This window comes from Gregarina niphandrodes, assembly GCF_000223845.1.
Source record: "Gregarina niphandrodes unplaced genomic scaffold scaffold00029, whole genome shotgun sequence".
Lineage (NCBI taxonomy): Eukaryota > Apicomplexa > Conoidasida > Eugregarinorida > Gregarinidae > Gregarina > Gregarina niphandrodes.
In genome coordinates, this window is record NW_011645798.1 from 81,617 (window position 1) to 93,175 (window position 11,559).

The 11,559-nt window shown below is 54.8% G+C and overlaps 5 protein-coding genes across 5 annotated transcripts; all 5 read right to left on the minus strand.

The window, feature by feature from the left end:
- Window positions 1-430: 430 nt before the first annotated feature.
- GNI_121330 (putative syntaxin) lies at window positions 431-1,526 on the minus strand (the record flags this gene model as incomplete). The annotated part of the gene is made up of 4 exons (XM_011133558.1): window positions 431-484; window positions 625-1,161; window positions 1,249-1,354; window positions 1,459-1,526. The coding sequence occupies 4 exons, from the start codon at window positions 1,524-1,526 to the stop codon at window positions 431-433; spliced, it is 765 nt and encodes a 254-aa protein (XP_011131860.1).
- Window positions 1,527-1,597: 71 nt separating this feature from the next.
- GNI_121340 (hypothetical protein) lies at window positions 1,598-3,177 on the minus strand (the record flags this gene model as incomplete). Its single annotated transcript, XM_011133559.1, has 2 exons — window positions 1,598-2,971; window positions 3,088-3,177. 2 exons carry the CDS (start codon window positions 3,175-3,177, stop codon window positions 1,598-1,600), a joined length of 1,464 nt encoding a protein of 487 aa, XP_011131861.1.
- Window positions 3,178-3,282: 105 nt separating this feature from the next.
- Window positions 3,283-4,251, minus strand: GNI_121350 (putative hemolysin; the record flags this gene model as incomplete). Its single annotated transcript, XM_011133560.1, has 1 exon — window positions 3,283-4,251. The coding sequence occupies one exon, from the start codon at window positions 4,249-4,251 to the stop codon at window positions 3,283-3,285; it is 969 nt and encodes a 322-aa protein (XP_011131862.1).
- A 114-nt stretch (window positions 4,252-4,365) lies between these two features.
- GNI_121360 (HECT-domain (ubiquitin-transferase) protein) lies at window positions 4,366-7,576 on the minus strand (the record flags this gene model as incomplete). Its single annotated transcript, XM_011133561.1, has 3 exons — window positions 4,366-4,803; window positions 4,843-7,334; window positions 7,549-7,576. The coding sequence occupies 3 exons, from the start codon at window positions 7,574-7,576 to the stop codon at window positions 4,366-4,368; spliced, it is 2,958 nt and encodes a 985-aa protein (XP_011131863.1).
- A 188-nt stretch (window positions 7,577-7,764) lies between these two features.
- GNI_121370 (hypothetical protein) lies at window positions 7,765-8,930 on the minus strand (the record flags this gene model as incomplete). The annotated part of the gene is made up of 2 exons (XM_011133562.1): window positions 7,765-7,873; window positions 7,909-8,930. The coding sequence occupies 2 exons, from the start codon at window positions 8,928-8,930 to the stop codon at window positions 7,765-7,767; spliced, it is 1,131 nt and encodes a 376-aa protein (XP_011131864.1).
- Window positions 8,931-11,559: the final 2,629 nt, after the last annotated feature.

Here is an 11,559-nt window from a genome sequence, read left to right on the forward strand (position 1 = left end):
TTATACGGGAGTAAGAATTCACTCGCACACGTGTGTCATCCACACGCGCGTGTGTCATTCACTCGCACACGTGTGTCATCCACACGCGCGTGTGTCATCCACTCATCACCCCTTGTCTTCGTTCAGTTTTCTTTAAATACCTCTCTCTTTCTAGTCCTGTATCGGGTCTTTTAATCTAGAAGGTAAGTATTTCCACAATTCCTCAACAGTCCCGACTCAGATATGACAGATAGCGAACGTTTAAATTGGGCAACTGAATGTGGTACTGAATGGCCGTGCAGCACTGTGACGTCTGCCGCTGAGATTTCGGCAAGTGTTCGAAATAGTCTAACTACCCCGACCCCTCCTTTGAGAATCCCTCCCAAAACAACAATCATAAGAAGAAGCCCTCCAGATGACGCATTCCTCGGTCCTTTGGATCCTTTCGAACCTAAGCCAGGAACACAATGAAGAACATTGCGAAACATGTCAACATACCCAACAGCTAAAAAAAGGTTAGAAACGGATGATAGAAAGATGTGACACCACACACGTGTGTTATCACACGCGTGTGTGTTATCACACGCGTGTGTGTTATCACACGCGTGTGTGTTATCACACGCGTGTGTTTGGTGTGTGTTTTACTTGGAGTATGAGTTTACGATGGTTTTTGATGGAACTAAAGTACTTGAGTAATTGCTCCTGTCCTTCCCTTAATCTGATGAGAGAGTCATCCATGGTTGCGTCAATCCTAAGGACCATTTCTTCCTGTTGGCTGACCATTCCAGCTACCCTGGAGAACATAGTTGAAACTTCCCCAATTAACCTTTGTAGCTGTTCCACGGCTTCTGACCTGGACTGGTGGTAGGTTTGCATGGTTGTCACCATACCTCCCCGCCGTCCAGCACTGACTTCCAGAATATCATCGTGTTGAGCTTCGATGTCAAAGTTGCTCGTGTCCTTGACGTAGATGCCTTTCCGTGCCTCCAAGATCTCCAGAGTTCGCCGTCGGGTTTGCAAAGCTGCCGTAAACTCCCGTGTACCCTCCATCATTTGACCCCGTAAAACGGCGACAAGCGTCTGCCGGTGGCTGCTCCCATCCCTCGTTAACGGGACGTCGGAATATCCGGATAAACCCTCACGCTCCAGCTCGTCTATCTTCGTACTTATATCTTGCAACGTCTAACCACACACTCATTACATATACTCACGACATATTCATTACATACAGTGCATATAGTGTAATGAAGTGTGAACATCAGTATTTACATTTTTGATCCTGTGAGTCATGAGGTCAATGTCTCTGGACTTGTCATCGAAGAGCGTCTTGTATTTAGCCAGGGTGTGAAGTCGATCGATGTTTTGTTTCAGAGAACTAAGCTGCTTTTCAATGACACGCACCGCTTCGTAAAAAGCCGAACTAGCCGCTGGCGTCGGTCCTGGACTGGTGGTTTGTGGACCTGTTGTATATGATCCTACAGGTCCCGTTGTATAAGGTCCCGTTGTATAGGATCCCGCTGTATAGGATCCCGTTGTATAGGGTCCATTAGCTGCGTTAGTATTGGGGGTAATAAAACATAGAAAATCGGAGGTTCGGTCCATACGGCAAAAAAAAAAGTTAAATAACCTTTACAGCGGCCCCATTGCGTTGAGAAACGCCAGTCCCAGTAGTGGTGGTGGTGGTGGGTGGTGTAGGTCGCTTCCATCCAGTCGGCGCCTTTTCCAGTAGCTGCTTTTCTTTGAGGAGTAGTGCATCGAGTTTGCTTTGCAAATCCTGTTGTTTCTTGTCCTTGTTAGCGCGGGATGTCGACAGCTTATTGTTCTGAGCCTCCACGATTTCGTCTATTTGTGCCACTACTTCTCGCGCGTCGTCGATAGTCTTCGGCACCGTCAAATCCAGAGACCTTAAATCTTTCAGCGAGGCCAATGAATGATTCATATACATAGAAGGAGGAGCTTGTTTCTGACGACTAGCTCGAGTCTTCTTTGGTAACGGAGCGGGAGCATCCGTCTTCTTAATCCGAACGACAAAATTTTGGTCGCCTACCGTGACCTTTTCGGGCACCGCTGTCGCCACCGTCTCTTCCTCTTGCTCACCCGCAGCCAACGTACCGTGATCATACTGACGGATAGCGTGGTCAAGATACTCCCGGACCTGGAGAGCCGTCACCGTCGTCCAGTCATACTCGTCGCGGTTCAACGATTGCAATGCCGTCTGCAGACTCTTCTTGTCCTGCTCAATCAGCGAAATCTGACGGTTGAAACGCTCCAACTCCTGCCGCTCCTGTCGCTTGCGACTCAACTCTGCAAAATGAGCCGACTCCTTCTGCTTCTGATCCGTAATCAACTGATTAAGTACCTCCGCGTGCTCGCTCCGTTCAGCACGCAACTTCGTCCGCTCATCCATCAAGTCACGCACCGGTTCATATGCCTGCTGCCGTTGCGTCTGCAACAACTCCAACTTACTCCGGAGCGAATCACGGGTCTCCCGTAGCAAACGCAGCTGTTCCCGAATCGTGACGCGCGCGTCCACGGCCGCCTCGCTCTCCGATGACCTAGGACTAGGACTATTTGCCTGACTTCCCGGGCCTTGACTTCCCGGCCCCTGACTGCTCAGTTCCTGCTGCAGCTTTTTCAGCTCCTGCAACTCCGGGATCCTCTTCCGTAGCTTTTCTATCTCCACCTGAAGTACCTTGTCTTCCTTCAAACTGATGCTACCCGTCATCCGCTTGTACTCTATAGCCTTGATCCGTTCCTCGATCTCCTCCACCGTCCGATACGGAATACCTCGCTGCATCGTCTCCACTCGAGACCGCAACGCACGACTCTGATTCACCGCACTCGTCTCCGCCTCTGTTATGCGACGACGCTCCTCCTCCAACTCCGTCGTCCGCCGCTGCACCGACGTAATCTCCTGCCGAATCTCGTCCTGCTGCTTAGACAACTCCAACAGCAACACGTGATGCTCGCTGACCTTCGATGATATTTCATTCTGAAACATAACCACCATACCCCAGATCCAACATCTGCGACCAACATCTCCCCCCAGAACAGCGTCTGTCTGTCTAACATCTATGATCGCCACCAACAACCAGTGCAGGGCCATACCATTTTCTTGTCTATAGTTTCCATGGCATCACGCTCCTGTGCAATGCGATCCTCGGCCGAAACAGCAGCGGCGGTCGTTTGAACGGTCATTATTAAGAACGAAAAATTTGCTGAGCCGGGGTCTTTCTTCCACACCAGCCCGGCTCCCCGGCCGCTGCCTCATCCATGCCTATGTTAATTGGGTGTCCTGCTGGTCTAAAAATGCAGCCTGCCGCTCTCCACACCTTTTTGGTAGCGGTCTACGACGGAAACATTGAGCACGTATGTAAGCACTCCGCTGAAGAAGCAAAGTGCGTGGAAACACTCATGGTACCCAAACACCTTGGGTGCTGGATTCGGCCTCTTCGTGGCATATGCAGCAGCTCCGATGATGTAACCCGACGCCAGGATGGTCAGCAACGCCTGCTCCGTACTGGTGAGTTTCTGCTGGAACTCGCGGAAAAAGGAGGCGTGCAGCAAACCCACGACCACGTAAATCAGAGCTCGGCCGCCGTAGCTGTTTTGATTGGAGAACGAGTCGCCTCGAAAGCATGTGAACGTGCCGATAAAAAGACAAACAACTTGTAAGGCGGTCCATATACCCAGCATGGTGGACGAAAAGGTCAGCAACGGGACCGGTGCTGCTGATCCTGCAATCATGCTGAAAATGCCCACGTGATCCAGTTGCCTCCAGAATGTTCTCTCATACATCCCCACTCGGTGGATGTTGTGCAGCAAAGACGAAGAACCAAAATTGAAGATGCACGACACCACGCTGATCACGCCAGCACATAAACTCCAGCCGCTCCGGCAGTGCCGCAACAAGCCGCAGGCCCACAGGGGACTCGCAACGAGCAGCACGATGTGAATCTTACCTCGCAGCAGTGGCGTGTCGTATAAAGCGTTAATCAAATCAATCGATCGACATTCCGCACGGCCGCGCCGTCGAGGAGGCCAGCTCTGGTCCACAAAGATCGTACCACGGCGGCCACGTCGGCGTGCGATACTCCTTAATTTCATCTCCGAAGAGGACCTCCTTTCCAAATTATCGCAGCGGTTGCTGCCGGCAACCACACTATTGCTGCAGGCGGATGTCGTTCCGCTAGAATCATGCAGACAGGTCTCCTTGCGGCAATGTCGGTCTATAAGGGAGTCCAACACCACCTCGTGCATCTCTGACGCCATTCTGCAGTCTAGCCTGCTAATTTAATCAGCAGCACACACGTGTGCGCGCATTTTTTTGAGCCGGGTTTTGAGAGGATTGAAGTCTGCAGCAGAAGACGAGGCTCCGCATGAGCGTCACCGGAGGCCAAAACCGTGTCTGTACTCCATAGCGATTCTAAGGAATTTTTCTAGATCAGCTTTCGACTTGTAAGGGGGAAGCAGGAGATGATTGAAGCACGTGTGTGCGGTAGGCAGCCGATCTATCTCTCCACCCGCTTTACTGATCGTGAGCTTGAGAGACGCGAGTGTGCCGACAGGTGTTCGATCAGATCCTGTGATGAAGAAAAGAAGTTTCTTTTTATCATCCTGGGTGAAGGAGTCTTCGCAAATTTGCCAGAACCATTGAATCTGGGGTGAGGAGTCAGTGTAGCCATCAACATAGCGAGCTCCCTCTCGCAAGCTTTTGAAATCGAGGTCGCCAGGAGCTCCACAAATCAATAAGTGTAGCTCAACGGGGCATAGGCGGCATAGTGTTGGGCCGCCGCAAGCGCGGTGGAAGCCTCGATAGAATGCCTGAAACCATGGGTTGTGTTGAAGAGGGTGTGTGCTTACGCTAAATTCTTTGTCGATGCTGTCAATCAAGTGATATTGCAGGACGGCCTGAACATATTCTTCCCTGTTGTGCTCGGTAACAGGTTCCTCAGGATCGTATACTTTGTCTCCCAGTTTGAGAGGTATGTCGATCATTTGTCCAAAACGATCGACGGTGACTGCAAAAGTGAGCATGAGAGCTTCGACATCGCTCCCGGGCATTTTCAGCAATTGTCTTAGGCCCTTGGCTACGTCGGGATAGAGCTCCGCCAAGTCCTCGATGGTTGGTTTGTATTCCACCTGGCCACTGGCCATCCAGTACACTATTTGTTGGGTAGTCATTTTCTTGGCCTCGGCGTAGTCGGTGCTAGCCATGTCGAAACTTTCCTCTTCGGGGGCGCACAATCGGCCTATGAAAGGTACATTCATGTCCACTCCAGGTACTTGGCCGCTGCCGGGTGCCCTGGGGCGGTTCCAATGACGAATGGCTCCAGCGGGTTGTGCCGTTCCAGCGGTCGGCTGGGTGCTACTGGCCGCTGTTTCGCCATTACCTCCTGCGGTTGTATCCCCAGATGTTTCTCCCGTTGTTTCGCTTCCAGTTGGGTCTGCTACAGGTTTGAGTTTCTCTGCAATGGTAGGGTTTGCAGACAGCAGTTTCTTGTACACGACGTGAGGGAAGTGGATGTCGAGAATGACGTAGTTATACACGGCGAGGCCCAATATAATACCGACCAATTCGAATTGTACGGGGGTTCCGAAGGCATCCGTCATGAACCAGAAGAGGTGTGTCTGATCGAGGTAGCAGAACATTCCGTAATCGGGGTTCATGATCTGTTCCACAAGCAGCTGAAAAAACTCCTTAGCCACGCCGCCTTCATCAATTCCTTCCTCTCCGATGAACTTCACTTTAAGCGGACTTTTCAGCGACTCGTAACCCTCCCAGACCTGCGCCAGTACCAACTTGTTTAAGGCATCATCCAAAATATGTTCCCTTCGCACCTCAATGGACAAGTAGGGCATGAAGAAAATGGGTCCAAGAGATATGACCCGCCCTCGGTCCATTTGTTGTTGTCGCGAGTCATAAGCGATAAGTCTGCTCTGGTTATTTGGGTCCAAGCAGCAGCTGGTCCGCACCAACCCGTAGATGCTACGTCCGTTGGTCTGATAAGCGAGAAAGTCCAGTTCTAGAAGCATGAGGTTGGAGCTACAATCAACGTAAAAGGATTCTTCGGGCAAATAGTCCTTGTGTAGAGGTTCCAGCGTCTCCACATGTAAGTCCGTCAGCGGCTCTTTACCAACCCAGTACTCAGAAGTCAGCACCTCGCTCTCATAATTTCGTCGTCGGTAGTCATTAGCCGCGTGTAAATCGCCTAAGTGACGTAAAGCTGACCGCACCAGGAACCCAAACCGGTCCAACAAAGCAACGTACTCATCCAGCATTCGGTGCATGGGGCCATGACCGGTCTGTGGCGGGGGACGCCCCGGCACCACAGTAGCACCCGAACGACTCGCGGCGGCTCCGCCAAGTCCCAAAGCAGATCCTGGTCCCGTTGCCGGGGAACCAGGTCCTGCGGCACCCGGCCCTCCTGCAGCACCCGGCCCCCCTGCAGAGCCAGCTCCTGTGGAGCCCGGACGTCCGGAGGGTGAACCGTCCATGCCCTCGTCCACGCGTGCCCGTCGGTGGTCGTCCGCCACCGAGCCACCAGACGAGGGTGTCACTTCCACCAACAGGACCGTGCACGTCAACGCGGTACTGGCGACGAGGCTTCGGAAGAGATCGAACGGAATGGATGATAGCCAGCTATAAAGAGGGTCAACGGGGGCCAGCCGCATGGCGCCGAACACATGTGCCAGTTCTTCGAGCGCCAGTTGGTCTTCGAACATCGGATTCAACTCGTACAACAGTAGTCGGCGGAACTGCGAGAGGGGAAGCTCAAACCGCTGCGCCTTGGGTAGAAAAAGTCGCACCATTTCTTGACAGCTCTGCTTGATGGCCGTTACCACCTGCGCCCCCGTTGCCTGGCCTTCTGGTTCACTGGACTGCGCTCGAATGAACCCGAGCTCTCTCCAGAACGTCTGGATCGCCGGCAAGTCTAGAGAAGCATCATGGTCACTCTCCTTGCGCCCATCTAGTCTACAGAAACTTCCAAACCACGGATCCCGCACTACCTGCAACGCCAACACCAACGCTTCTTTGTGGACCTCTGTCTCACATGTGCCTTCCGATCTCACAATCATGTCCACCAAAGTGCGCAACCGACCCATCGCCTTTTTGTACGCAAGCCGGCTTACCGAGCCTCGTTCGAATGCAGCACGGAACGCACCGTCGCTTATCTTGGCTGCCTCTTCGTCCACCGCTTTCAGCACATCTTCCCCCTCCGCCTCCGGGACCCGAATCCGCTTTGAACTCGCCACTGCGAATGTCGCGAAGCATTTGGACCGAAACGACGACAACTCAAAGCCCGCATACAGTCCCGACAAATAACCTCCTATCGTCACCACGTCCTCAAACTCTAACCACACACACGGGTTGACACACACACGGGTTGACACACACACGGGCCGACACACACACGGGTTGACGCACACACGGGTTGACACAGACCAATTGCCCCCACGCGCCCCATGACTATAACACAGCTACCAGGGCGCAACCGCCAGGACACAGTGCGCAGCCCGTTGCGTGCCACTTAGCGGCCATCCCTCCCTCCCGCAGCAGCAACCTACCGGAGTACAATATTTGAGCGGCGTCCATGGAGGAGTTTAAAAAAATCGCTTCCCGTTCGCTGCCAACAGGCCAGCTAAATCATCCCCCCGCTCGCAACTTGACATTGAGCAATGTCGTCCCCCCAGCTTGTCAAATGGAGCACCATGGCCTAGTTGGACAGCCCAGGCCCATAAGGATCACGAGTGGTCTGGACAGACTAAGTGTGTCTGAACCGACTAGAGCAGTCCGACGAGAGCAGTCTGACGAGAGATATTCCAGACCGACTGACCCGACTTCTCTAATTGGTCGAAGGTCGTCTGGACAGACTGAAGACGTCTGAACAGACTGAAGAACGCAACGACTAGTAGGGGCGCAGTTACCACTCCACTTGGATTCCTTGCTCCCTCAGAACTTGGTTGATGATTCTGTGCTCGCTGCTAAGACAGTCATCGTCGTCGACTGCGCCCATCATACCCAGCGGGGGCTTGTACCATTCGATAGAATCCATTTGCTGCATAGGCGGCACCTTTGGGCCAAGGTCTCCCGGACTGGGCACGACAGGACCCGGGCCACCCCAAGAAAGTCTCGCAGGCTGCTGTTGCGACGGGGCTTGACCAGACCGCACCAACTGACGGTTTAACGAACTGGCAGAGGACGGTCTCGAACCCGCGGCCCCAGGTACCGGCGCTGCTCGTTGTAACGACGCGTGGAACGTCGTGCGACCAGGAGGTGCTCCCGCCACCGCTTCGCCCCCGCCAGGAACTGACAACGCCAACGCAGACGGTACCATCTGCGTCTGACCTGTGTGCGGAAACGCAATCTGCTGCGCTTGCTGCGCCTGCTGCTGCACTTGCATCTGCGGCGGCGGCTGCTGCTGCTGCATCTTCTGCTGCTGCTGCTGCATCTGTTGCTGCTGCATCTGCTGCTGCTGCTGCATCTGTTGCTGTTGCTGCTGCTGCTGCATCTGTTGCTGCTGCTGCTGCATCTGTTGCTGCTGCTGCATCTGTTGCTGCTGCTGCTGCTGCATCTGTTGCTGCTGCTGCTGCATCTGTTGCTGCTGCTGCTGCATCTGTTGCTGCTGCTGCATTTGCTGCATCTGTTGCTGCATCTGCTGCGGATGTTGCGGTTGCTGCTGCATTGGTTGCATCGGCTGCGGCTGCATCGGCTGCGACTGGAAGCCGGTCGGACGTTGGAGGCCGTTGGGGGGTCGTTGCATGGAGGGGTTAGTGCCTGGGCTGCCACCGGAGATATGTTGCAGTGGCGCCTTCAGACCTAGGTCGTGCAAGACGTCGTAGTGGAGGTCGGCGTGCCCCTCGTAGTTTAGAGCCAAGTCATAGTGTGGAGCCAAGTCGTAGTGTGGCTCGTAGTGCTGGTAGACGGGCGATGGAGGACCCTCGCCCATACCCTTCGGAGACACGAGGGGCAGGCAGACCTGCTCGCACACGCCGGTCGCGGATGTTCCCGCCGAGGACCTCGGGGTCGGCTGCTGTCCGGAAAGAACGCGGTGTACTTCGTTATGGAGTGGGCCATTGGGCATTGGGCCGTTGGCCACGGGACCGTTGGGCATTGGGCCATTGGGCATGGCACCGTTGGACATTGGACCATTGGGCATGGCACCGTTGGACATTGGACCATTATGCATTAGACCGTTTGGTAGTAGGCCGTTATGGGAGTACGGTGGAGACCGTTGCCGATTTTCCTGGGCGGCTCGGGCAGCGAGACCGCTGTTTGAGGGGTCTCTGCGCAAGCCGCGGGTGGCGGCGTCCACTACCGGCGAGGAGTAGCCCGATGGGTCAGTGGTCAAACCAGTCCGGGCTGCAACGAGAGCGGGTATCGGTCGGATTCCTGAGGGGCTGTGGAGACCGCCTCCGTTTGTATAGGCCAGTGGGTGACCATTGGCGTGACCATTGGGGTGACCATTGGAGTAGCCAGTTGCACCTTGGAGGCCCACGGGCGGACCTTGGAGGCCCACGGGCGGACCTTGGAAGCCCGGACCGGGCGGACCTTGGAAGCCTGGACCGGGCGGACCTTGGAAGCCTGGACCCGGCGGACCTTGGAAGCCTGGACCGGATCGTGAAGGCGCCCCCCCAGCTTGGTGTTGGCGGGCTGCTAGAAGATTGTGCTGGTCGCCACCACGGTTCGACGGCTGACTGCCCTGAGGAGGGTGTCGAACCACTTGAGCATTTTGACCAAAGGAGGGATCTCCGGAGGCCGGAAGCGCCCCAGGGCCTCCGGAGCTTGTTGCGACTTGCTGCAGCAAGTTGGGAAACATCCCAGGACTAAAAAGCACAGCCGACTGATTAGTCAAGCCAACATGGCCGGGCATGCCAACCTGGCTAGGTATGACAGATTGGTTGTATGGAGCTTCTGTGTGAGACTTGAGGAAGGGGTTGAGCGCTTCTTGTCGAGGCCGAGAAGACTGCTCCTCCAAACTGGGCCGGGACCGCGGGGGGCTTTGTTGTGCCTGGAGGTAGAGGCCGCTTGGAGTATTTTGTAAGAGGCCTTGCTGCAGCTGTAACTGGATGTGACTAGCTTGAGGCAGTCGATGACTAGGCTGGGGCAATAGATGGCTTCCATGGGATCGGCTGAACCAATTCCCGGCCAGGTTGCTGACGCCGGTGTTACTGAGAGTAGGGTCGGCCGTCATACCTCCAGTAAGGTTACCGGGTAGGCTGCGGTTGCCGGGGGGAGAAATGGGGGACACTCCTGCGACCGGAGGCCGATCGTATCCTCCAACGTCTCCGTAGGTGAAAGGGTGCCCAATTTGGGGCTGGGAATTTACTCGAGGTCGTCCGGGGTCGGTGGGTCGATCGGCTGACCGGTTGGGTCGGGTGATAGTTGCGACGGGTCTCTCATCCTTTTCTGCGCCAGGAGGTCTTGCAGTAGAATCAAATTTATTCCTGGAAGGGTCTCGCTTGGAGTAATCCCTCCGTGAAGGGTCTTTCTTGGAAAAATCTCTCTCTCTCCTAGAAAGGTCTTTCTTCGAAGGGTCCCGCTTGGCCAGTTCTTTCCTAGAAGTGTCTTTCTTAGAAGGGTCCCCTGCAGAAGACTCTTTCTTGGGAAGGTCTCCGACAAAATCTCTTGTGGGAGCGTCTCTTGTGGGAGTGTCTCTTGTGGGAGCGTCTCTTGTGGGAGCGTCTCTTGTGGGAGCGTCTCTTGCGGGAGCGTCTCTTGTGGGGGCGTCTCTTGCGGGAGCGTCTCTCCCTTTCGCCGAAAGGTCCTTAGCCGAGAGGTCACGTGCCGAAAGGTCTTTGCCAGGGACGTCTCTGGCCGAAGGGTCTCTCGCCGTAGACAGGTCTCTGGCCGTGGATAGGTCTCTCGCGGTGGACAGGTCTCTGGCCGAAAGGTCTCGTTTAACCAGTGGCGATCGGGCGAATTCTCCATTGCCAGAAGCGCCGGCATCTCCATGGGAGGCGTTGTCATGAACTATCCAGGGGAGATCATGCATAAGAGGAACGCCGCTAGATGGGGCGGGTTGGGCACCCACTCGGGCGTCTCCGGTTCCGCGACGAGTTGCCACATTACGTGCAGCCATCATCATCATCGTCGGCGAAATCTTTTGTCAAAAAAAACCGTCATGAGACTAGCCATTCATCAGGAACAACGAAAGGGTTTCAGTCCCGAGTGGTCGTGGCCGGTGGCTGGGGCCATGATCCCTTCCACTGGCCATACAGAAAGACAGACCAGCAGCGTAGCGGAACGGGAAGACAGACCGAGCACAACAGAGGGAACAGAGTGCCAGCACAACAGAGTGCCAGCACAACAGAGTGTCAGCACAACAGAGTGTCAGCACAACAGAGTGCCAGCACAACAGAGGAGAGGGGAGAACTGGGACGATGGACTAGAACCCGACAGCGACGTCTGGAGGTGGAGCGGGTACTCTGCCAGCTAGTCTTCTCCTAGTCAAAGCTTGAGCTCTGACTACTCCAGCACGGAGTTTAAGGTATTCTTTCTGAGTGACATCCTTTTGTAGAGTGCTTCAATAAGAGAGATGAGTGGTTGCCAGCTTGCAAGTGCTTCTCTTTGTTTAT